General features: G+C 50.6%; 1 protein-coding gene across 1 annotated transcript in view; it reads right to left on the minus strand.

Moving 5' to 3' along the window:
- Positions 1-4,366: 4,366 nt before the first annotated feature.
- The window catches only part of LOC121558005 (fibulin-7), a 29,481-nt gene continuing 8,954 nt past the window's right edge, over positions 4,367-24,893 (minus strand). The window contains exons 5-8 of the mRNA XM_041871491.2: positions 23,665-23,847; positions 11,255-11,392; positions 5,575-5,710; positions 4,367-5,457 (exon numbers count right to left, since the gene is read on the minus strand). Of these exons, the coding sequence (XP_041727425.1) occupies positions 5,094-5,457; positions 5,575-5,710; positions 11,255-11,392; positions 23,665-23,847 (821 nt within the window). The 3' untranslated portion in view covers positions 4,367-5,093. The remainder of the gene's footprint in view (positions 5,458-5,574; positions 5,711-11,254; positions 11,393-23,664; positions 23,848-24,893) is intronic.

Below are 24,893 nucleotides of genomic sequence, written 5' to 3' on the forward strand. Positions count from 1 at the left end.
TAATAGCAGTGGAGGCTGCTGAGGGGAGGACAGCTTATAATAATAGCTGGAACGGAGCAAATGGAATGGCATCAAACCATGTGTTTTGATGTATTTGATACAATTCCACCTATTCCGCTCCAGTCATTACTACGAGCCCGTCCTCCCCAATTAAGCTGCCACCAACCTCCTGTGCATAACAGTGAATTAATGTTAGCTGGTGCTGCCACCTTGTGGTATAACACCATTATTGACCAATCTGACACACCCTGTGTGGGGGGAATCTATAGGGGAGGCATGTTTGGTGAGAGGTATCATGCTGTTCCATTAGAGGATGCCTCCACATAAAACCATGTCTCCCCTCAGTCTGGTAAAGTGCCTTGTTATTGACACTAGGGAGCAGTGTAGCTCCATGTGACTGCCTGGTAAACCTATCTTGATACACACAGCTGCAGTGTTCCCCAACTGCCCCATAATAACCACACACAGACTTTGGAATCTATGCTACTAATCAGAGCGAGGAATGAATTTCCATCATAGACTGAAGTGGGACTGTAGCCCCCTGAAAGAGAGCGACTCTCCATTTGGGCTGATCTGTAACCTGCTAGCACCTCCACTGGTGAATGAGACAGATTCAGAGTTACACACAAGGGAACTTTATTGCCATACACATGCACAACAGACAGGGAATAGATGTTGGAAGGATGTGGTTTTCTGCATGCACTCCAATCCACAAATCCACTCAGAGAAGTGAGGAGATAGTGGCCTGCACAGTCTGAAGTGGTGTCCTGGCCCCTAACAATGTGGCCCTTAGCAACCATCAATGAGGGCCAGGTCACACAGGTCAGGGAAAGCTTGAGAGGCCGGTCTATGGTGCCCCTAAACCCTCAGGCTCTGGTCGTGGGGGATTGGGAGTGGAGTGTGCAGCTTGGAAGGGCTGTGAGGTGCTGAAAACAGCCACCGGCAGGGAATTCATAACACCTCCATAACACCTTCAATAGAGAAAAAGAGAACGGGGGAGAGAGAAGGAAAGGGAGGAATAGAGGAATAGAGAATGACACAGACTCAGAACAGAATCCCGGAGAGAGGAGTAAAGGACAGTTAGAGGTCAGATCAGACATCTTCCGGAACAGTTCTTCCCCTTCCACCACCCCACACCCACCTTCCTTACACCCCCACATCCTGTTAGCCGTACCTGGCTGCATGTGTTACCTGCTCCTGGCTCTAGGACTGGGGGACTGACATGGGCACAGTCAGGGCTTTGTTGGCCCCGGCTGTACCTCTCACAGACCTCCCATTGTAACAGCTGGGCACTGCTGCCATGCATACCAACCCCCCTCACCTGCCCTGCATGCCCACCCAGGTTGGGCCTGTGCCAGCCAAACTCTGGCTCTAGATCTAGTCCATGTCTCAGTTTACCTGGGCCCAGTCAACAGACAAGGGTCTGGGTCGCAACTCTCCTTCCTTCCCTTAAACCCATGACAGGGACGGAGTGTCCCCTTTCACATACACATCTGACTGAGAGGGGCTTCAAAGAGGACTAGGTGAAGGCTTATAGCAGTATAAGCTCTTATTGTGTGGGGAGGCCGGACTGAATGAGGATATTGATTTCAGAGAGTTGGCACTGCTGGCACTCAGAGGTTTATCTGCTCAGAGGGTGACTCATCCACCACATCAGACAGACAGACAGACAGACAGACAGACAGGCAGACACAGACAGACAGACAGACAGACAGACAGACAGACAGACAGACAGAGCGAGAGAGAGAGAGAGATGAAGAGGAGAGAGAGAGAGATTAAGGAGAGAGAGAGAGAGAGAGAGAGAGAGAGAGAGAGAGAGAGAGAGAGAGAGAGAGAGAGAGAGAGAGAGAGAGAGAGAGAGAGAGAGAGAGAGAGAGAGAGAGAGAGAGAGAGAGAGAGAGAGAGAGAGAGAGAGAGAGAGAGAGAGAGAGAGAGAGAGAGAGAGAGAGAGAGAGATTAAGGGAAAGAGGAGAGGGAGAGAGAGAGAGAGAGAGAGATTGAGGGGAAAGAGAGAGAGAGAGAGATTAAGGGAAAGAGAGAAGAGAGAGAGAGAGAGAGAGAGAGAGAGAGAGAAGGGAAAGAGAGAGAGAGGGAGGGATAGGCAAAGAGAGATGGAGGGAAGGAGAGACGCTCTAGACCTGACACATGGGCACCCACAGACAGGCCGTGATAGATAAAATCATCAGAGCACCCTATTGGCTGTACTGTGTGTGTGTGTGTGTGTGCGTGCGCGCATGTGTAGGGGGATACAGAGGAAGAGAGCTTGAATCTCTTTGATGTTGTTGGAATGGAATGGTGGTCTAAGGTTACTAATAGATAAAGAGTACTGGAACGCTCGCTACTGTTTCCGACTGTTTTCAACTCAGACCCAGGGCAGGTGTGTGTGTCTGTGTGTGTCTGTGTGTGTTTGTGTGTGTGTGTGTGTGTGTGTGTGTGTGTGTGTGTGTGTGTGTGTGTGTGTGTGTGCATGTGCCTGGGTGCTCATGCATGTTTGTCCATGCTTGTGTTTTAATGGCCCAGTGCAGTCAAAATTCTGTTTTTATATAATATTGTACAACAGTTGATGAAACTAACACTGTGAAAAAATTTAGCAGCGTTATCTCCTAATAGTTGCTGGATTAAAATACAATCTTCCACACAGGACCTTCTAATTAGCAGGTTTGCATGGGCGGGAGTTTCAGCTTTCCATGGTGACATCACCATGCGGTAAATTGGTTAATAGACCTATAGCAAAGAGAGTTCCAAACTTCTCTGCCAATAACAGCTAGTTTTCAGTTTTCCCCTCCCCAAATAGTTTAGAATTTTTGCCCATTTTAATGGAAATCTATTACAGTAAGGTACTTAAGTGTTACCCAGAAATGATTTGATATTGATATTTAAAAATAATGCTGCATTGGGCCTTTAATGTGTCTGTGTGGGTTCTGAGACAGATTGAAAAGAGAAGAGGAGTGAGGTCAGGGTGAGATACAGGTAGTCCTGGGTGGGCAGAGACAGCAGAGTTAGGAGGGGGTGAGTAGAGGAGAGGTGTGGAGGGGGTCAGAGAGGATATGGGGACTGATTCATCACCACATCAGCTTTGTTCCTCCCCCGGGGACAGACAACATGGGCAGGCTGCCATTCAACTATACATCTCTTTTCTTCCTTTCTCTTTCTGTCCCTTCATTTCATCAAGACAGAAAGGGAGAGCGATACAGACAGAGTGAAGAACAGCGAGGGTCTCTTTCAGAGCAGAAATAGAGACACTGGTCTCTTAATTCACAGCAGTCCTCAGCCGATGACTGACTGACCGCTGTGAATTGCCTGCTATTCAGACCACTCTATTCAGCTCTCTCTCTCTCTCTCTCTCTCTCTCATTTTGTGTGCAATCTCATTTTGGGATCCTCCCCCCTCGCCCCTGTGGTCCCCTAGTGGATCTCAGTCAGGCCAGGGGAGCCCCCTCCTCGTCTCTCTCTCAGCTCAACAGTGTGACTCCGAGGTGGGGCTGGGTTCAGCGTATTAGTGCCTGTTTGTCGCCACTGAGGCACACTGCCTGCCTCTGTGTGGCTGCACTGGGCTGGTTAACCCCTCACACTCTACACCTACATCAGTGTCTATATAGAGTACACTAACTGTGCTGTGGTCATTGCAGGGTGCTTTATTTTGAGGGAGCTGTGATGTGGGATATGTTGTACACTACTGATAATTTATTGTGTAAGAGCGTGTGTGTATGTGTTCTCACACCACTGCTCACATGGGTCTTGTTTGTGTGTGTCTGAGGCATTGGCCCTGTGTGTGGTGTGGTGTTAACCAGGGTTTTCACGTCCGTCCAGATGATTGAGTGCAGAGAGTGGGGAAGGTTTTGTGGGCAGTCTGACACAGGGGTGAAACATTTCATCAGCCTCCTCTACAACCCACTCCACAACAACACCAGCCGGATCTACAGTACCTCTCCTGACAAACACACACACTCACACACACACACATACACACACACACCCCTAAGCACCCAAACACCCAGTGCTAAAAAGGTGGAAAAGAGCATTTCAATTCGTCATATCTCATTAAGTAACAATATACACAGTGTGTGTGTGTGTGTGTGTTTGCTGGTTTAGCTCATGCATATACTGTAAGGATATAGTAGCTCTTTAAGCAGAGTGTCTGTCTGTCTGTCTGCTGGACAGTGTAGCTCTGTACTGCCATGCCCAACGTCTTCCCCAGACCTGCATTACTCATACTGTACATCATACTCCTGTTTTAGCCTGTATGAGGAACAGATCATCTACAGGTCACACTTCAAGGGAAGCCCCTTATTCAGTCCTGTGCAGAGACATAACTATATAGGAAAACTAAATAATGAAACCATAGATATCATACAGTATTATTTGGATTAAATGTTTAATAGTGCTTTCTCAGATAAATAAAAAGCAGATAACAAACAGGGGTTTACAACACCTTCAAAATAAATATATCAATGCAAGTTTAACACAAGACCAGGAAATATAGGATTGTCGATGTGTAGCTTCATGTCTTCTCATCTTACAGATATTGATTGTCACTTTGTCATATGTTGGATGTAAAACAATAAAACCAGTTAAGGACTTCAGCTAGTATTTATAAGCCCTGCTCGCTCTCTCTGCTACAGTGGGAAACATTCAATCTCCACCACAAGTGGGTGAGGGTTTCTCCCTATGTAGTGATCCTATGCCATTTTCTCATTTTCATGTCTCTGACCCCGTGTCCCCATCGTTAATTTCTAACCCCCCTAAACCCTTCCCTTTCTGTCATTAGAATTGATACAACCAAATGCATCCGTTCCTGTCATACCTGTATGTCTCAACTCAACTTCAACTCCCTCTTCCCCTCCTTTTAGTCCCTCTTTGTTCGTTAGGACTTAGTGCCTCACCCCTCTCTAACCCCCTCCCAGCCCCCCAGCCCTAGACACTCCAAAACTCTTACCACAGTCCCCTTTCATGCACCCCTCTGCCAACGGCCCCTCGTCCAAACTCTTATCTAAACTCTTGTCTCTTTGTATTCCTCTCCATACCCACACCCTCTTTCACCCTATTCACTCTCTTATTTCCTCCCTCTACATCCCTCTATTTCTCTCTCCCTCTCTAGAACTCGTACTGGGAGATGAACATGGTGATCTTGGTGATGTACCTCCCCAGCTGGACCCCTTTCTCCAGCTCGGTCATCTCCACCTCAGCCTCCAGTGTAGCAGGGCCCTGCACCGGGCTCCCCAGCACCAGCTGGCCTGTCTGACGGTCCGACCGCTGCACCGTGAAGTGGCGTCTGGCCTGCCCGCGGCCTAGCAGGGAGAAACGCAGCGTGTCGCCCATGAGGCGGAGGGCCGACACACGGAACATGGTGCGTGGTGCCGACAGGTTGGATACGACAGACAGGTAGTGGTGGGAGATGGAGTTAGGGGCCTGAGAGCACACCTTGTTGTCCACAGAGCAGGGGTTACGCTCACAACGCCTGGGGAACGGGGAAAGAGAAAAGGATGCAGGCATTGAGAGGGTATTATTGCAAGAGAGTGATAGAGTTACATGTTATCAAATCTATTGTTGATTAACTATAAGAGAAGGTACTCACAGGGGGGAGGTTTTGCTGTAGGTGGCGTTTCGTATGCGGGGGCAGTCCACACGTACACACTGGAACCCTCCGTAGGTGTTGATACACAGCTGGTCCCGGGTGCAGTTATTCTGTCTGGTGGCACACTCATCTATGTCTACAGGACAGGGAGAGAGGGAGAATAATGTGTGTAAAAGTGAGGGAGTGTCAGAACGCTGCGTGTGGATGTGGTGCAGGGAATCAAGCGCAGGAACCAGGGTGTTCGTCAACAGACTTTAGTATATCCAAAAACAGGAATGAGTCGCCAACCCAACCGGGTGGCACGAACAATTACGCACAACAACAACAGTGCGAAATACAAGAAAAAGCGCACGCAGTGCGAACTCTCAAATACAACGTTATGAGAGAGGAAACTCCTCAATGGCAACAGCTGACAAATAATAATCACACGTAACACCTGACCCAACACACGATAACTAAATAGGAAACAAAATCAAAGACTAACAAGGGACAGGTGTACAACCAGACAAAACCAAACAAACATGAAACATCAAACGGTGGTAGCTAGTACTCCGGGGACGACGACCGCCGAAGCCTGCCCGAACAAGGAGAAGGAGCAGCCTCGGCCGAAACCGTGACAGTACCCCCCCCCCTTGACGCGCGGCTCCAGCCGTGCGCCGATCCCGGCCTCGGGGACGACCAGGACGACGCGGAGCAGGGCGCGTAGGATGACCCCGATGGAACTCGGTCAGCAGGGACAGGTCTAATATGTCCCTCCTCGGCACCCAGCACCGCTCCTCCGGGCCGTACCCCTCCCACTCCACGAGATATTGGAGACCCCCCATCCGGCGTCTCGAATCAAGGATGGACCTCACAGTGTACGCCGGAGCCCCCTCGATGTCCAACGGGGGCGGAGGAATCTCCTCTATTTCATAATCCTGGAGTGGACCAGCTACCACCAGCCTGAGGAGAGACACATGAAACGAGGGGTTAATATTCCTGTACTCAATAGGCAGTTCTAACCTGTAACACACCTCGTTCAACCTCCTCAGGACTTTAAATGGCCCCACAAACCGCCGACCCAGCTTCCGGCAGGGCAGGCGGAGGGGCAGGTTTCTGGTCGAGAGCCAGACTCGATCTCCAGGTGCGTACACAGGCCCCTCACTGCGGTGGAGATCGGCGCTCGTCTTATGCCGATGGATGGCCCGCTGCAGGTGAACGTGGGCAGCGTTCCACGTCTCCTCCGAGCGCCGCACCCACTCATCCACCGCAGGGGCCTCGATCTGGCTCTCGTGCCAAGGTGCCAGAACCGGCTGGTACCCTAACACACACTGGAAAGGGGTTAGTTGGGTGGAGGAGTGGCGGAGAGAGTTCTGCGCCATCTCGGCCCACGGAACGTATCTCGCCCACTCCTCCGGCCGGTCCTGGCAATAAGACCTCAGAAACCTCCCCCACATCCTGGTTGACACGTTCAACCTGCCCATTACTCTCCGGGTGGTAACCCGAGGTAAGGCTCACCGAAACCCCCAACCGTTCCATAAACGCTCTCCACACTCTGGAGGTGAACTGGGGGCCTCGATCAGACACTATATCCTCGGGTACCCCGTAATGCCGGAAGACATGGGTAAACAGAGCCTCAGCGGTCTGTAGGGCAGTAGGTAGACCCGGCATGGGTAGGAGACGACAGGCCTTCGAGAACCGATCCACAACGACCAGGATGGTAGTATTCCCCTGTGAGAGGGGAAGGTCTGTAACAAAATCCACCGAGAGGTGGGACCAGGGTCGTTGTGGAACGGGCAGGGGTTGTAGCTTACCCCTGGGCAAATGTCTGGGCGCCTTACACTGGGCACACACCGAACAGGAGGAGACATAAATCCTCACATCCCTGGCTAATGTTGGCCACCAGTACTGAGTGCTAAGGCAGTGAACTGTCCGGCCGATACCTGGATGTCCAGAGGAGGGGGGACGATGAGCCCAATAAATGAGGCGATCGCGTGCACTCGAGCGGAACGTACGTCCGACCCACAGGACACTGGGGAGGACTTGGGTCGGTGCGTAACGCCCGCTCGATCTCGGCATCGACCTCCCATACCACCGGTGCAACCAGACAAGACTTCGGTAGTATGGGAGTGGGCTCAACGGACCTCTCCTCCGTGTCATATCGCCGAGACAGGGCATCTGCCTTCCCGTTCTGGGACCCAGGGATGTAAGTGATTTTAAACACAAACCGGGCTAGAAACATAGTCCAGCGGGCCTGGCGAGGATTCAGTCTCCTAGCTGCCCGGATGTATTCCAGGTTACGGTGGTCAGTTAGAATGAGGAAAGGGTGTTGAGCCCCCTCAAGCCAATGCCTCCACACCTTTAGGGCCTGTACCACGGCTAACAGCTCCCTGTCCCCTACGTCATAATTCCGCTCCGCCGGACTGAGCTTCTTAGAATGAAAAGCACAGGGGCGGAGTTTAGGTGGTGTGCCAGACCGTTGTGAGAGAACGGCCCCAATACCAGCCTCGGACGCGTCAACCTCTACCTGGAACGGTAAAGCGGGATCCGGATGCGCCAACACCGGCGCTGAGGTAAACAGGTCCTTCAGTCTCCCAAAAGCCCTGTCCGCCTCAGCTGACCACTGCAAGCGCACCGGACCCCCCTTCAACAGAGACGTAATGGGAGCTGCCACCTGTCCAAAACCCCCGGATAAACCTCCGGTAATAATTCGCAAAGCCCAAGAACTGTTGCACCTCTTTCACAGTGGTTGGGGTTTGCCAATTACGCACAGCTGACACCCGGTCAACCTCCATCTTCACCCCTGACGCAGACAATTGATAACCCAAAAAGGAGACCGACTTCTGAAAGAACAGACATTTCTCTGCCTTGACATATAGGTCATGCTCCAACAGCCTCCTCAACACTCGGCGCACCAGGGCTACATGCTCAGCTCGGGTAGAACTGTACACCAGAATATCGTCTATGTACACGACTACTCCCTGCCCCTGCATGTCCCGGAAAATCTCATCTACAAAGGATTGGAAGACTGAGGGAGCATTCATTAACCCATATGGCATGACGAGATACTCGTAATGACCGGAGGTCGTGCTAAATGCTGTCTTCCATTCATCGCCCTCTCTAATGCGCACCAAGTTATATGCGCTCCTAAGATCCAATTTTGTGAAGAACTGAGCACAGTGTAATGACTCCGTCATAGTCGCAATCAGAGGAAGTGGATAGCTGTACTTCACTGTAATCTGATTGAGACCGCGGTAATCAATACACGGGCGCAGACCTCCATCTTTTTTCTTCACAAAAAAGAAGCTTGAGGAAGCGGGTGAAGTGGAGGCCCGTATGTATCCCTGTCTCAGAGACTCGGCGATGTAAGTTTCCATTGCCTTCCTCTCCTCTTGGGACAAGGGATACACATGGCTCCGCGGGAGGGCTGCTCCTGACTGGAGATCTATCGCACAATCCCCCTGTCTATGAGGCGGCAGCTGCGCCGCCCTAGTCTTACTGAACACCAGTTTCAAATCCTCATACTCAGGGGGAATCTGCAGTGCTGGCATTAGATTCGGACTCTCCACCGAGGTCGCCCCTATGGAAACACCCAGACACAGCCCCACACACTGAGCAGACCACCCTGTAAGAGCTTTCTCTCGCCACGAAATAGTAGGGTCATGGGTAATTAACCAGGGAAGCCCCAGTACCACCGGATACGCAGGAGAGTCAATCAGATAGAGCTGAATCGTCTCCTCATGACCCCCCTGCGTCACCATCTTAAGAGGCGCTGTGACCTCCCTAATCAACCCAGATCCTAACGGACGGCTATCTAGGGCATGTACAGGGAAAGGCTTATCAACGGGACGGAGGGGAATCCCTAACTTTACACAGAACTGGCGATCTACAAAATTCCCAGCTGCGCCTGAATCTACCAGCGCCTTATGCTGGGAACGAGGTGCAACCTGTGGAAAACAAACAGGCAAGGTTAGGTGAACGACAGAAAGCTCTGGGTAAGTAGGGCGCCTACTCACCTGGGAGGACTCCCCAATGCCTGGCCTGACCTCACCTCCACCAGGAGACCCTCCCCAACACCTAGCCGCGGTGTGCCCTCCACGGCCACAGTTGGTGCAGGGAACGGCCCCCCTCGGGTTCCTACTCCTCCGTTCCTAGCGCCAGCACCTCCGAGCTCCATAGGGCTCGGCTCGGAGGTGCTGGAAGGTGGAATGGGCAACCCCCACCCGGGGACGTCCACGGGTAGCGAGCAGGGTGTCCAGCCGAATGGCCATGTCGACCAGCTGGTCAAACGACAACGTGGTATCCCTGCACGCCAACTCTCTCTGGACGTCCTCCCGGAGGCTGCAGCGGAAGTGGTCTATGAGGGCCCGCTCATTCCACCCTGCATCTGCCGCTAGAGTCCGGAACTCCAACGCAAAAGCCTGTGCGCTCCTCATCCCCTGTCGGAGGTAGAACAGACGCTCCCCCGCCGCCTTCCCCTCCGGTGGATGGTCAAACACGGCACGGAAGCGGCGGGAGAACTCCGCATAGGTAACAGTAGCGGCGTCTATTCTCCTCCATTCGGCGTTGGCCCACTCCAACGCCTTGCCGGTGAGACAGGAGATGAGGGCGGAGACGCTCTCGTGTCCCGAGGGAGCCGGGTGTACGGTGGCGAGGTAGAGCTCCACTTGCAGCAAGAACCCTTGACACCCGGCAGCGGAGCCGTCGTACGCCCTCGGGAGGGAGAGCCGAATCCCGCTGGGTTCCGGAAGGGGGACAGGAGGACTGACCGATGGGGATGGTCCGGTAGGTGGGGGCGTGGGTACCCCGCTGGTCTCCCCATCGGTGGAGAGTGTTCATCACCTGATCCAGGGCGTGACCGATCTGGTTGATCCTGTCCTCCTGCCCACGAAGACGGTCTTCCATAATGTCCGTTGGCGCGGCTGCTCCTGCTGATTCCATAGTGTGATGTGTGATTCTGTCAGAACGCTGCGTGTGGATGTGGTGCAGGGAATCAAGCGCAGGAACCAGGGTGTTCGTCAACAGACTTTAGTATATCCAAAAACAGGAATGAGTCGCCAACCCAACCGGGTGGCACGAACAATTACGCACAACAACAACAGTGCGAAATACAAGAAAAAGCGCACGCAGTGCGAACTCTCAAATACAACGTTATGAGAGAGGAAACTCCTCAATGGCAACAGCTGACAAATAATAATCACACATAACACCTGACCCAACACACGATAACTAAATAGGAAACAAAATCAAAGACTAACAAGGGACAGGTGTACAACCAGACAAAACCAAACAAACATGAAACATCGAACGGTGGTAGCTAGTACTCCGGGGACGACGACCGCCGAAGCCTGCCCGATCAAGGAGGAAGACCAGATGTATGGTTTTGTTCAATTATTCAGCCAATGGATAACAAAATTGCATGGAATTACTGATAAAACGGATATTGGAAATAATAGGAAACATTCATTATCATTCAGACAAGTTATCTTCTTTCTCTTTGTGGTAGACTATTAAAATGTTTAGTACTCATCTGGCATAACTGTGTGTGTGTGTGTGTGTGCGTGTGCGTGTGCGTGTGCGTGTGCGTGTGCGCGTGCGCGTGGCGTGCGTGCGTGCGTGCGTGCGTGCGTGCGTGCGCGTATGACACTTTGGTGGAGCATTTGAGACTTTGGTACAGTGTGTGTGTGTGGTCTCCCTTCACCTTTGCAGTTGCGTCCGTCGCGGGTGACATTGTATCCAGCAGGACAGGTACAGCGGTATCCTCCAGGGGTGTTAACACAGGCATGTAAACACAGCCGGCCAGCCTGACCCATGTGGAACAACTCACACTCATCAATGTCTGAAACACACACACACACACACACACACACACACACACACACACACACACACACACACACACACAGTTAAAATTGCCATTGATGTCAGTTATATAACATTATGTGGTCAGACTGTGTGTCTTTTGATGTTACCATAGCAAGACACTTGACACTAGACACTAGACCAGACACTAATGTGGGAAATTATTCTCTTATATTTTAGATGTGCTGTTAGCTTAGAAAGAATACATTAATGATTAAACATAATAGGTTTGTGCTGTACTGATATAGACTGTTCAACATAGCAAGCTGTGATTAATGTGGGGAACTATTAGGGGGTAGGCTGAGATAAGACTTGTGTCTCACATACACACACACTGCCTCTTTGTTAGAACGCTCAAGGACATGTGTTCTGCTACAAAGATGTCTGAGGTTGCTGACTCGAGACAAGTTGCAAAACAACTAAACACCTGGCAACAGTGAAGCGCCAAGGGGCTGGGACCAGCCTGTGCGCCAACGATAGGCTGAGTAAGTCTAAACCACGCTCAGTCTCTACTCTGATAGGCCTGCTTGGAGCAGGAACTATCTCTGTCAGAGTATTTAAAGAAGAACTTATAACAATGGACCAGTTCTCTGTCTGCCCTGCATGGTATTTCAGTGGACCCGTATATACGAACATCATATTTACCATTGAAGTGTTTTGCATTAATTAAAATACTAGTCTATTTTAGAAGACGTGTATTGACCTCTTTTTGTTCCAATACCAGATTTGAATTGACGCAACTTAACACTAACTAGAGGCAAGAGACAGAACTAGTCTGTTTGGTAACATTGCTAATAGACCAGACACTAACTAGAGGCAAGAGACAGAACTAGTCTGTTTGGTAACATCGCTAATAGACCAGACACTAACTAGAGGCAAGAGACAGAACTAGTCTGTTTGGTAACATCGCTAATAGACCAGACGCTAACTAGAGGCAAGAGACAGAACTAGTCTGTTTGGTAACATTGCTAATAGACCAGACACTAACTAGAGGCAAGAGACAGAACTAGTCTGTTTGGTAACATCGCTAATAGACCAGACACTAACTAGAGGCAAGAGACAGAACTAGTCTGTTTGGTAACATCACTAATAGACCAGACACTAACTAGAGGCAAGAGACAGAACTAGTCTGTTTGGTAACATCGCTAATAGACCAGACGCTAACTAGAGGCAAGAGACAGAACTAGTCTGTTTGGTAACATCGCTAACAGACCAGACGCTAACTAGAGGCAAGAGACAGAACTAGTCTGTTTGGTAACATCGCTAATAGACCTGACACTAACTAGAGGCAAGAGACAGAACTAGTCTGTTTGGTAACATCGCTAATAGACCAGACGCTAACTAGAGGCAAGAGACAGAACTAGTCTGTTTGGTAACATCGCTAACAGACCAGACGCTAACTAGAGGCAAGAGACAGAACTAGTCTGTTTGGTAACATCGCTAATAGACCAGACACTAACTAGAGGCAAGAGACAGAACTAGTCTGTTTGGTAACATCGCTAATAGACCAGACGCTAACTAGAGGCAAGAGACAGAACTAGTCTGTTTGGTAACATCGCTAACAGACCAGACACTAACTAAAGTCTATTAATCTAAAGTGGAAGTTGGGAGAGTTATATTTGAGTGTTTCAGTGAAACGTGAGGGAGGCCCCGCTCTCTCGCTTTCCCAGATGCTTAGTTAATTTCATTCCGATCTCCTTTGCATTATTGTAGCCTTTTCTGTAGCCTGTCAACTATGTGTCTGTCTATTGTGGGGATCTATTCTCTTACAAATAGATGTGATGCCTAGCTTAGAAATAATACATTAATGATTAAACATAATAGGTTTGTACTGTACTGAGATATAGATTGTTTAACATAACAAGCTGTGATTAATGTGAGGAACCGTTAGGGGGTAGGCTGAGATAGATTTGTGAGACACACACTTTGTTAAACTGCTCAAGGACATGTGTACTGCTGCAATGAAGAAGTGCTGACTCTCGAAACAAGTTGAAAAAACAACTAATGCCTGGCAACAGTGAAGCGCCAAGGGGCTGGGACCAGCCTGTGCGCCATCGATAGGTTGGGTAAGTTTAAACCACACCCAGCCTCTCCTCTGACAGGCCCAGCCTGGAGCAGGAATTATCTCTGTCAGAGTATTAAAGAATAACTTTGGGTTGAAAAAGTTGGTTCCCTGTCTGCCCTGCGTGGTGTTTCAGTGAGCCCGTATATACGAACATCATATTTACCATTCAAGTGTTTTGCATTAATTAAAATACTAGTAAATCTTAGAAGACGTGTGTTCACCTCTTTTGTTCCAATACCAGATTCGAATTGACGCAACCTAACACTATCCCTGTTCTCTCCTCTCCGCACAGGCCATACAAGCGCTTCACACGGCGTGGCTGCTGCCACTCTAATCTGGTGGTCCCTGCGCGCATGACCCACGTGGAGTTCCAGGTCTCCGGTAGCCTCTGGAACTGCCGTTCTGCGGCCAACAAGGCAGAGTTCATCTCAGCCTATGCCACCCTCCAGTCCCTCGACTTCTTGGCGCTGACGGAAACATGGATTACAACAGAAAACACTGCTACTCCTACTGCTCTTTCCTCATCTGATCATGTGTACTCGCATACCCCGAGAGCATCTGGTCAGCGCGGCGGTGGCACAGGAATCTTCATCTCTTCCAAGTGGACATTCTCTCTTTTCCCCCTGACCCATCTGTCTATCTGATCATTTGAATTCCATGCCGTCATAGTCACTAGCCCATTCAAGCTTAACATCCTTGTCATATATCGCCCTCCAGGTTCCCTTGGAGAGTTCATCAATGAGCTTGACGCCTTGATAAGTTCCTTTCCTGAGGATGGCTCACCCCTCACAGTTCTGGGTGACTTTAACCTCCCTACGTCTGCCTTTGACTCATTTCTCTCTGCCTCCTTCTTTCCACTCCTTTCCTCTTTTGACCTCACCCTCACACCGTCCCCCCCTACTCACAAGGCAGGTAATACGCTTGATCTCATCTTTACTAGATGCTGTTCTTCTACTAATCTCACTGCAACTCCCCTCCAAGTCTCCGACCACTACTTCGTATCCTTTTCTCTCTCGCTCTCCTCCAACACTACTCACTCTGCCCCTACTCAGATGGTAATGTGTCGTCGCAACCTTCGCTCTCTCTCTCCCGCTACTCTCTCCTCTTCCATCCTATCATCTCTTCCCTCTGCTTAATCCTTCTCCCTCCAATCTCCTGATTCTGCCTCCTCAACCCTCCTCTCCTCCCTCTCTGAATCTTTTGACTCTCTATGTCCCCTATCCTCCCGGCCGGCTCGGTCCTCCCCTCCTGCTCCGTGGCTTGACGATTCATTGCGAGCTCACAGAACAGGGCTCCGGGCAGCCGAGCGGAAATGGAGGAAAACTAGACTCCCTGCGGACCTGTCATCTTTCCACTCACTCATCTCTACATTCTCTTCCTCAGTTTCTGCTGCTAAAGCCACTTTCTACCACTCTAAATTTCAAGCCTCTGCCTCTAACCCTAGGAAGCTCTTTGCCACCTTCTCCTCCCTGCTGAATCCTCCTCCTCCTCCCCCTCCCTCCTCCCTCTCTGTGGATGACTTGGTCAACCATTTTGAAAAGAAGGTTGACGACATCCGATCCTCATTTATTAAGTCAAATGACACTGCTGGTCCTGCTCACACTGCCCTTGTCACGAGTTGCTAAGCCAGAACCCAGAAGCAGACCAGGACAAGGTAAGTTGAAACGAAGGTGAGTGTTTATTTACAAATTCAAGAGTGATGCTGAATAATCCAGGGAACAGAGCGGGCGGCGTTGATTAGTTGTTGGGGGTGCAGTGGTTGATCCCATCCTGGGTCGGCAGCCGCCGACCACCAGGCAGAGGTTGGATGAAGGTTCCGGACGGGTGACTGCAGATGGAACAAAACGGGGGTAAGTAAGCAACAAACCAACAAGGTGCAAAAACAACAAAACTAACGCTAGGCTCTAAGACTGATACTCTGGTAAACCTACTGTTCATGGCTAACGATCCGGCAGGGAATGGATGTTAGGCCAGAGCCTAAGAAGGGTGATGATCAGGACCAGGTGTGCAGATTGCTGATGGGATGCAGGTGCGGAAATCAAGAGAGCTCCCCGGAGCGTTCCAGAACCCTCGGGAAACTGGAGATCACGAACATAAAAACTAGTCCACAGACAGGACCCGACTCAGACTGCCGGGATCGTTACAGTACCCCCCCTCCGACGAACGCCACCGGGCGGACTCCCCGGAGCGCCAGGATGGAGGCGGTAGAAGTCACTGATGAGGTCAGCATCTAGGACCTGTCGCCGCGGAATCCAACTCCTCTCTTCAGGACCATACCCCTCCCAGTCCACGAGATACTGGAAACCCCGGCCCCGCCGTCTGGAATCCATGATGCGACGCACCGTGTAGGCAGGACCACCTCCGATCATCCGAGGAGGAGGAGGAGGAGGCGGAGGAGGCAACAGAGGACTGAGGAAAACAGGCTTGAGGCAGGAGACATGAAAGGTGGGATGGACTCTGAGCGTCCTCGGGAGTTTGAGTCGAACTGCCACCGGATTGATCACCTTCTCCACCACAAACGGACCAATGAACTTCGGTAACAACTTCCTAGACTCAGTCCGTAAAGGAAGATCCCGTGTGGCCAACCAGACCCTATCTCCGATGGTGTAGGTGGGAGCGGGGATCCGGCGACGATTCGCCTGGAGCTGATACCGGTCCGAAACTCTAAGGAGTGCTTTTCTGGCCCGATGCCAGGTCCGGTGGCAACGACGAATATGGACCTGAACAGAAGGCACTGAGAGCTCCTTCTCCTGAGAAGGGAACAAGGGAGGTTGGTAGCCATACAGGCACTGGAAGGGAGACATCCCAGTGGCAGATGTAGGGAGAGTATTGTGGGCATACTCAACCCAAGGCAACTGAGAGACCCAGGAGGTGGGGTTGGAAGAGGCCAGGCAGCGTAGCGTGGATTCCATCTTCTGGTTGGCTCTCTCCGCCTGACCATTAGATTGGGGGTGAAAACCAGATGTGAGACTGACTGTAGCTCCAATGGCCAAACAGAAGGACTTCCAGACAGCAGAGGTAAACTGAGGGCCACGGTCGGAAACGATATCACTGGGCAACCCGTGGACCCTGAAAACCTCCCTAACCAGGATCTCGGACGTCTCCGAGGCAGAGGGAAGCTTGGCAATTGGCACAAAGTGGGCGAACTTGCTGAATCTGTCCACGATAGTCAGAACGACCGTGTTCCCCTCAGAAGCGGGCAACCCAGTGACAAAGTCCAGGGCCAGATGCGACCATGGTCGCCGGGGAATAGGAAGGGGGTGAAGTAGTCCAGAGCTGGGCCGATTGGTACTCTTATTCTGCGCACACACTGGACAGGCAGCAACATAACCCCGAGTATCCTCGGCCATGGCAGGCCACCAAAAACGTCTGCGAAGAAACGCCATTGTCCGAGCCACGCCAGGGTGACAAGCCATCTTGCTGGCGTGGGACCATTTGAGGACCGCAGGACGAACCGACTCAGGCACAAACAACCGACCGGGTGGACCGTTACCGGGACCGGGCTGAGTCCGAAGGGCCGCCAGCACCTCCTCCTCAATCTTCCACATAACTGCTCCCCACGACGCAGTTCCGGGGGAGAATTGTCTCGGTCTTGGACCCACTCTCCTCCGTCTTGGAGAACATCCGGGACAAGGCGTCCGCCTTGCCGTTCTTAGATCCAGGTCGGAACGTCAGGGAAAACTTGAATCGTCCGAAAAACAACGCCCACCTGGCCTGGACGGGAGTTGAGACGTTTAGCCGATTGCACGTAAGCAAGATTCTTGTGGTCAGTCCAGACAATAAACGGTTGCTCCGCCTCCAACCAGTGGCGCCACTCCTCCAAGGCAAGTTTCACCGCGAGAAGCTCCCGGTTACCCACATCGTAATTCCTCTCCGCAGGCGAAAGGCGACGAGAGTAGTAGGCGCAGGGATGGAGTTTACTGTCCGTGGAGCATCGCTGCGACAGGATGGCGCCAACTCCCACATCAGACGCGTCCACTTCAACGACGAACTGACGGGCCGTGTCCGGTTGAGAGAGAATCGGTGCGTTGGTGAATCGCCTCTTCAAATCCAGAAACGCTCGATCCGCCTCCGGATTCCACTTGAAGGTCCTGATACTGGAAGTCAAGGCAGTTAACGGAGCGGCCACACGGCTGTAATCCCGGATGAATCTGCGGTAGAAATTCGCAAACCCCAAAAATCTCTGGAGCTGCAATCTCGTACCGGGCTGGGCCCATTCCAGAACCGCTCTAACCTTCTCCTGGTCCATCCTAATCTCTCCCCCTGGAGATGATGTACCCGAGAAAGGATGTCGTGTGGGCGTGAAACTCGCACTTCTCGGCCTTCACGAACAGGCGATTCTCCAACAATCGCTGCAGAACCTGCCGGACATGCTGGACGTGGTCGGAAGGTTCCTTCGAGAAGATCAGAATGTCATCCAGGTAAACAAACACAAAGAGACCGATCATATCTCTCAGGACGTCGTTCACCATACTCTGGAATACCGCTGGAGCATTGGTCAGTCCAAACGGCATCACCTGATACCGAAGTGACCCATCGGTGTATTGAAACCCGTCAACCACTCGTCCCCCTCTCTGATCCGGACCATGTGATACGCATTGCGTAGGTCTAGCTTAGTGAACACCGTAGCACCCTGTAAGGAGTCGAAGGCAGAACTCATCAAGGGCAGGGGATACTTGTTCTTGACCGTGATGTCATTCAACCCCCGATAATCAATACACGGTCGAAGAGAGCCATCCTTCTTACCCACAAAGAAGAATCCTGCCCCCCAGGGGGTGATGACGAGGGACGAACGAGACCAGCAGCTAGGGACTCCTTGATGTAGGTCTCCAAAGCCTCACGTTCAGGTCGGGAGATACTGTATAACCTTCCCTTGGGGTAGACAGCTCCAGGGAACAGGTTGATGGCACAATCATATGGTCGGTGGGGAGGGAGTGACAGAGCCTTCTGCTTACTGAAAACTTCCCCCAAATCGTGATATGTCTCGGGAACCAGGGACAAATCTGGGGGGTTTAGCCTCAATCACCTGACTGGGAACCGAATGGGGGCAGGCAGTCTTGAGACAGTTAGCATGACAATCAAGGCTCCAACTCGTTACCTTGCCCGTCACCCAATCGAACGTGGGATTGTGTTCCTTCAGCCAGGGGTATCCAAGGACCAGAGGAACATGGGAAGACGGCAGAATGAAGAATGAAATCATCTCAGAATGATTCCCCGACAACCGCATCTTAACCGGTTCAGTCCTCATCGTGATACGTGCCAGACTACTGCCGTCCAGAGTGGTAGCTTCAATGGCTTCCGGCAATTGCTCCTTGGAAAGCCCCAGCTGTTCCACCAACTCGGCATCTAGAAAGCTTCCATCGGCACCTGAATCGATAAAAGCGTTAATCGCTAAGCTCTGATTCCTGTTCATAAGGGTAGCCGGGAAACGGGGTCTGACAGAGGTATTGAGAGGTCGAAACTGGCTCGCTAAAAGTCCTCCCAACTTTAGCGAGCCGCGCAGTTTGACGACCCGACTGGAACCTGAGAAGCTGATCGGTTGGACGGAACCCATTGCTTCTCCCTCCTTCGCTCTCGGACTCGATTATCCACCCGAATAGACAAGGCTACCAAGCTGTCCAGGTCACTAGGCTCCGGATAGGAGATCAACTCATCCTTGAGCTGCTCCGACAGACCCTGGTAAAAGGCCGCTTGCAGAGCCTCCTCATTCCACCCACTCTCCACAGCCAACGTCTTGAACTCGATCACGAAGTCGGCCACGCTACGAAGTTCCTTGGCGAAGCGAAAACAGGCGCCTAGCTGCGTCCCTCCCTCGGACGGAATGGTCGAAGAGCTTCCTCATCTCGGCCGTGAACCCCTGGTATGAAGCCATGCAGGGATCCTGTCGTTCCCAAACGGCTGAAGCCCACTCCAGCGCTCGACCACGCAGCAACTCAATCACAAAGGCTATCCTAGCCTTGTCTGTGGCATAAGAGTAGGGCTGTAGATCGAACACTAATCCACACTGCATAAGGAAGGAACGGCATCTTCCCAGCTCCCCCTCATATTTATCCGGCGTCGGAACCTTGGGCTCACGGATGGACACAGCTTCAGAAGCGGCAGGCGAGATGGGTGAAACCGGTAGTGGATCCTCCACCGGACACTTGCGTTGGTTCTGGACCTCCGTCAGACCGGTAGAAAGGTTCCGAACTGACAACGCGATCTCCTGTAGTACCGTGCTATGATGGCCCAACATCTTCTCCTGCTGGGTAATGGCATGGCGAACAGAGTCCAGGTCCGCTGGGTTCATTACTGGCCGGATCGTTCTGTCACGAGTTGCTAAGCCAGAACCCAGAAGCAGACCAGGACAAGGTAAGTTGAAACGAAGGTGAGTGTTTATTTACAAATTCAAGAGTGATGCTGAATAATCCAGGGAACAGAGCGGGCGGCGTTGATTAGTTGTTGGGGGTGCAGTGGTTGATCCCATCCTGGGTCGGCAGCCGCCCGACCACCAGGCAGAGGTTGGATGAAGGTTCCGGACGGGTGACTGCAGATGGAACAAAACGGGGGGTAAGTAAGCAACAAACCAACAAGGTGCAAAAACAACAAAACTAACGCTAGGCTCTAAGACTGATACTCTGGTAAACCTACTGTTCATGGCTAACGATCCGGCAGGGAATGGATGTTAGGCCAGAGCCTAAGAAGGGTGATGATCAGGACCAGGTGTGCAGATTGCTGATGGGATGCAGGTGCGGAAATCAAGAGAGCTCCCCGGAGCGTTCCAGAACCCTCGGGAAACTGGAGATCACGAACATAAAAACTAGTCCACAGACAGGACCCGACTCAGACTGCCGGGATCGTTACAGCCCTACTCTATGCTTTGACTTCTTTCTCCCCCCTCTCTCCAGATGAAATCTTGCGACTTGTGATGGCCGGCCGTCCAACAACCTGCACGCTTGACCCTATATTCTCCTCTCTTCTCCAGACCATTTCCGGAGACCTTCTCCCTTACCTTACCTCGCTCATCAACTCATCCTTGTCCGCTGGCTATGTCCCTTCCATCTTCAAGAAAGCGAGAGTTGCACCCCTCCTCAAAAAACCTACACTCGATCCCTCCGATGTCAACAACTACAGACCAGTATCCCTTCTTTATTTTCTCTCCAAAACTCTTGAGCGTGCCGTCTATAGCCAACTCTCCTGCTATCTCGCTCAGAATGACCTTCTTGATCCAAACCAGTCAGGTTTCAAGACTGGTCATTCAACTGAGACTGCTCTTCTCTGTGTCACGGAGGCTCTCCGCACTGCTAAAGCTAACTCTCTCTCCTCTGCTCTCATCCTTCTAGACCTATCTGCTGCCTTTGATACTGTGAACCATCAGATCCTCCTCTCCACCCTCTCCGAGTTGGGCATCTCTGGCGCTGCTCACTCTTGGATTGCGTCCTACCTGACAGGACGCTCCTACCAGGTGGTGTGGCGAGAATCTGTCTCCGCACCACATTCTCTCACCACTGGTGTCCCCCAGGGCTCAGTTCTAGGCCCTCTCCTATTCTCTCTATACACCAAGTCACTTGGCTCTGTCATACAGTGGGGGGAAAAAGTGATTAGTCAGCCACCAATTGTGCAAGTTCTCCCACTTGAGATGAGATGAGAGAGGCTTGTAATTTTCATCATAGGTACACGTCAACTATGATAGACAAATTGAGATTTATTTTTCCAGAAAATCACATTGTAGGATTTTTAATGAATTTGATTTGCAAATTATGGTGGAAAATAAGTATTTGGTCACCTACAAACAAGCAAGATTTCTGACTCTCACAGACCTGTAACTTCTTCTTTAAGAGGCTCCTCTGTCCTCCACTCGTTACCTGTATTAATGGCACCTGTTTGAACTTGTTATCTGTATAAAAGACACCTGTCCACAACCTCAAACAGTCACACTCCAAACTCCACTATGGCCAAGACCAAAGAGCTGTCAAAGGACACCAGAAACAAAATTGTAGACCTGCACCAGGCTGGGAAGACTGAATCTGCAATAGGTAAGCAGCTTGGTTTGAAGAAATCAAATGTGGAAGCAATTATTAGGAACTGGAAGACATACAAGACCACTGATAATCTCCCTCGATCTGGGGCTCCACGCAAGATCTCACCCCGTGGGGTCAAAATGATCACAAGAATGGTGAGCAAAAATCCCAGAACCAGACCTAGTGAATGACCTGCAGAGAGCTGGGACCAAAGTAACAAAGCCTACCATCAGTAACACACTACGCCGCCAGGGACTCAAATCCTGCAGTGCCAGACGTGTCCCCCTGCTTAAGCCAGTACATGTCCAGGCCCGTCTGAAGTTTGCTAGAGTGCATTTGGATGATCCAGAAGAGGATTGGGAGAATGTCATATGGTCAGATGAAACCAAAATATAACTTTTTGGTAAAAACTCAACTCGTCGTATTTGGAGGACAAAGAATGCTGAGTTGCATCCAAAGAACACCATACCTACTGTGAAGCATGGGGGTGGAAACATCATGCTTTGGGGCTGTTTTTCTGCAAAGGGACCAGGATGACTGATCCGTGTAAAGGAAAGAATGAATGCGGCCATGTATCGTGAGATTTTGAGTGAAAACCTCCTTCCATCAGCAAGGGCATTGAAGATGAAACGTGGCTGGGTCTTTCAGCATGACAATGATCCCAAACACACCGCCCGGGCAACGAAGGAGTGGCTTCGTAAGAAGCATTTCAAGGTCCTGGAGTGGCCTAGCCAATCTCCAGATCTCAACCCCATAGAAAATCTTTGGAGGGAGTTGAAAGTCCGTGTTGCCCAGCGACAGCCCCAAAACATCACTGCTCTAGAGGAGATCTGCATGGAGGAATGGGCCAAAATACCAGCAACAGTGTGTGAAAACCTTGTGAAGACTTACAGAAAACGTTTGACCTGTGTCATTGCCAACAAAGGGTATATAACAAAGTATTGAGAAACTTTTGTTATTGACCAAATACTTATTTTCCACCATAATTTGCAAATAAATTCATTAAAAATCCTACAATGTGATTTTCCTGATATTTTTTTCTAATTTTGTCTGTCATAGTTGACGTGTACCTATGATGAAAATTACAGGCCTCTCTCATCTTTTTAAGTGGGAGAACTTGCACAATTGGTGGCTGACTAAATACTTTTTTTCCCCACTGTATCCTCACATGGTCTCTCCTATCATTGCTACGCAGACGACACACAATTAATCTTCTCCTTTCCCCCTTCTGATAACCAGGTGGTGAATCGCATCTCTGCATGTCTGGCAGACATATCAGTGTGGATTTCGGATCACCACCTCAAGCTGAACCTCGGCAAGACGGAGCTGCTCTTCCTCCCGGAGAAGGACTGCCCGCTCCATGATCTCACCATCACGGTTGACAACTCCGTTGTGTCCCCCTCCCAGAGTGCAAAGAACCTTGGCTTGACCCTGGACAACACCCTGTCGTTCTCCGCTAACATCAAAGCGGTGACCCGATCCTGTAGGTTCATGCTCTACAACATTCGCAGAGTACGACCCTACCTTACACAGGATGCGGCACAGGTCCTAATCCAGGCACTTGTCATCTCCCGTCTGGATTACTGCAACTCGCTGTTGGCTGGGCTCCCTGCCTGTGCCATTAAACCCCTACAACTCATCCAGAACACTGCAGCCCGTCTGGTGTTCAACCTTCCCAAGTTCTCTCACGTCACCCTGCTCCTCCGCACACTCCACTGGCTTCCAGTTGAAGCTCACATCTGCTACAAGACCATGGTGCTTGCCTACGGAGCTGTGAGGGGAACGGCACCTCCTTACCTTCAGGCTCTGATCAGTCCCTACACCCAAACGAGGACATTGCGTTCTTCCACCTCTGACCTGCTGGTCCCCCTACCTCTGCAGAAGCACATTTCCCGCTCAGCCCAGTCAAAACTGTTCCCTGCTCTGGCACCCCAATGGTGGAACAAGCTCCCTCACAACGCCAGGACAGCGGAGTCACTGACCACCTTCCGGAGACACTTGAAACCCTACCTCTTTAAGGAATACCTGGGATAGTATAAAAGTAATCCTTCTACCACCCCCCCCACCCCACCCCACCCCCACAAAATATAAATAAATAAAATACTTTAAAAAAATAATTTTAGAGAGCGTCTGCTAAATGACGTAAATGTAATGTAAATGTAATGGTAGCTGTTTGCGGTGTACCTGTGCAGGTGGTGCTGTCGCGCCCAGAGATGGTGTATCCGGGGTCACAGGTGCAGTGAGTGGTGCCCTGGACCTGCGTACAGCGAGACGGACGAACAAGCGGACCAACAGTCACAGCCGGGGGAGAGAGGGCAGCAGCCGCAGAGGAGGTGGCAGAGGAGGTGTTCGTCATGGTGACAAAGACTGGAGAAAAAGAAAGAGAGGAATGAGGAGAAGAGTAAAACTAAGGACGATTCTCATTGATTTGGAGGTTTCTGACTGCAGTCTGAGGGCATGGCCATCTAAACATCTCCATCTTCAAATTGGTACAGTGCAGCTTATTTCTTTATAAAACACCATGGTTACCATGTGAACAAAGAGTAACAAACTAACTATTTGTTCACAGGGTAACCACAGTGTTTGGACCAGTGTTGTGTTCGAGACCACCTAAAGCGAGACCAATTCAAGACCAAGACAGGAGCAAATCGAGACCAAGACCGGAGGGGGGGGGGGGCAAGAACGAGTCAAGACCGAGACCAGGAGGGGGACAAGGGGTCCGAGACCAAGTCAAGACCGAGTCCAATTCAAGACCATGATTGTAATTTTGTCAAATCGCCACCATAATAAGAGTTCAAAATGCCCAGTATTTCTGTGTTCATATTTCAGAAGAAAATATGGATTATTTCAGAATGGTGAAAAAATGCATGCTGAGGGAAATAGAGCCACTCTACAAATTAATACTAACCCGAACACAGTGGGGTACAATGAGGGCCTTCTACACCTTCAGAGAATGGCTAAAGATTTATAAAATAATTATAATAACAATGATAATTCTAATTACATTATTATTTTCAATGATGTTCTGATTTAATCTCTTCAGTTTTTGTTGGAAAGGAAAGGGTTAACGCTGAAGAGAAAAAAAGATCCACGCAGGATTTTTCTTTAGTGGTCTCTGGGGAGATAAATCTAGCTAGGGAAGTCAGCCATTGGCTAGGCCATCAGAAGCTAGATAGAAGGCATCTGCCGTTCAACTGTATTAGGACAACATTTTGGAGTGACAGTGGAATCAACCAATCACATTGTGACTTGTAATGGGTGGGACCGTTATTACAAAAAACAAATAGAAACTTATGCCTTCTCAAAGGCCAACAAGTCACTGCGCAATAGCAAGCAGTAGTTTTCCCATGGTGTAGCTAGCTATCTTTTGTTGTAGGCTAGTTTGCAGTGACTGTAGCAGGTGTTATCGAAGA

The sequence above is a fragment of the Coregonus clupeaformis genome, unplaced genomic scaffold, assembly GCF_020615455.1.
Source record: "Coregonus clupeaformis isolate EN_2021a unplaced genomic scaffold, ASM2061545v1 scaf0302, whole genome shotgun sequence".
In the NCBI taxonomy this organism is placed as follows: domain Eukaryota; kingdom Metazoa; phylum Chordata; class Actinopteri; order Salmoniformes; family Salmonidae; genus Coregonus; species Coregonus clupeaformis.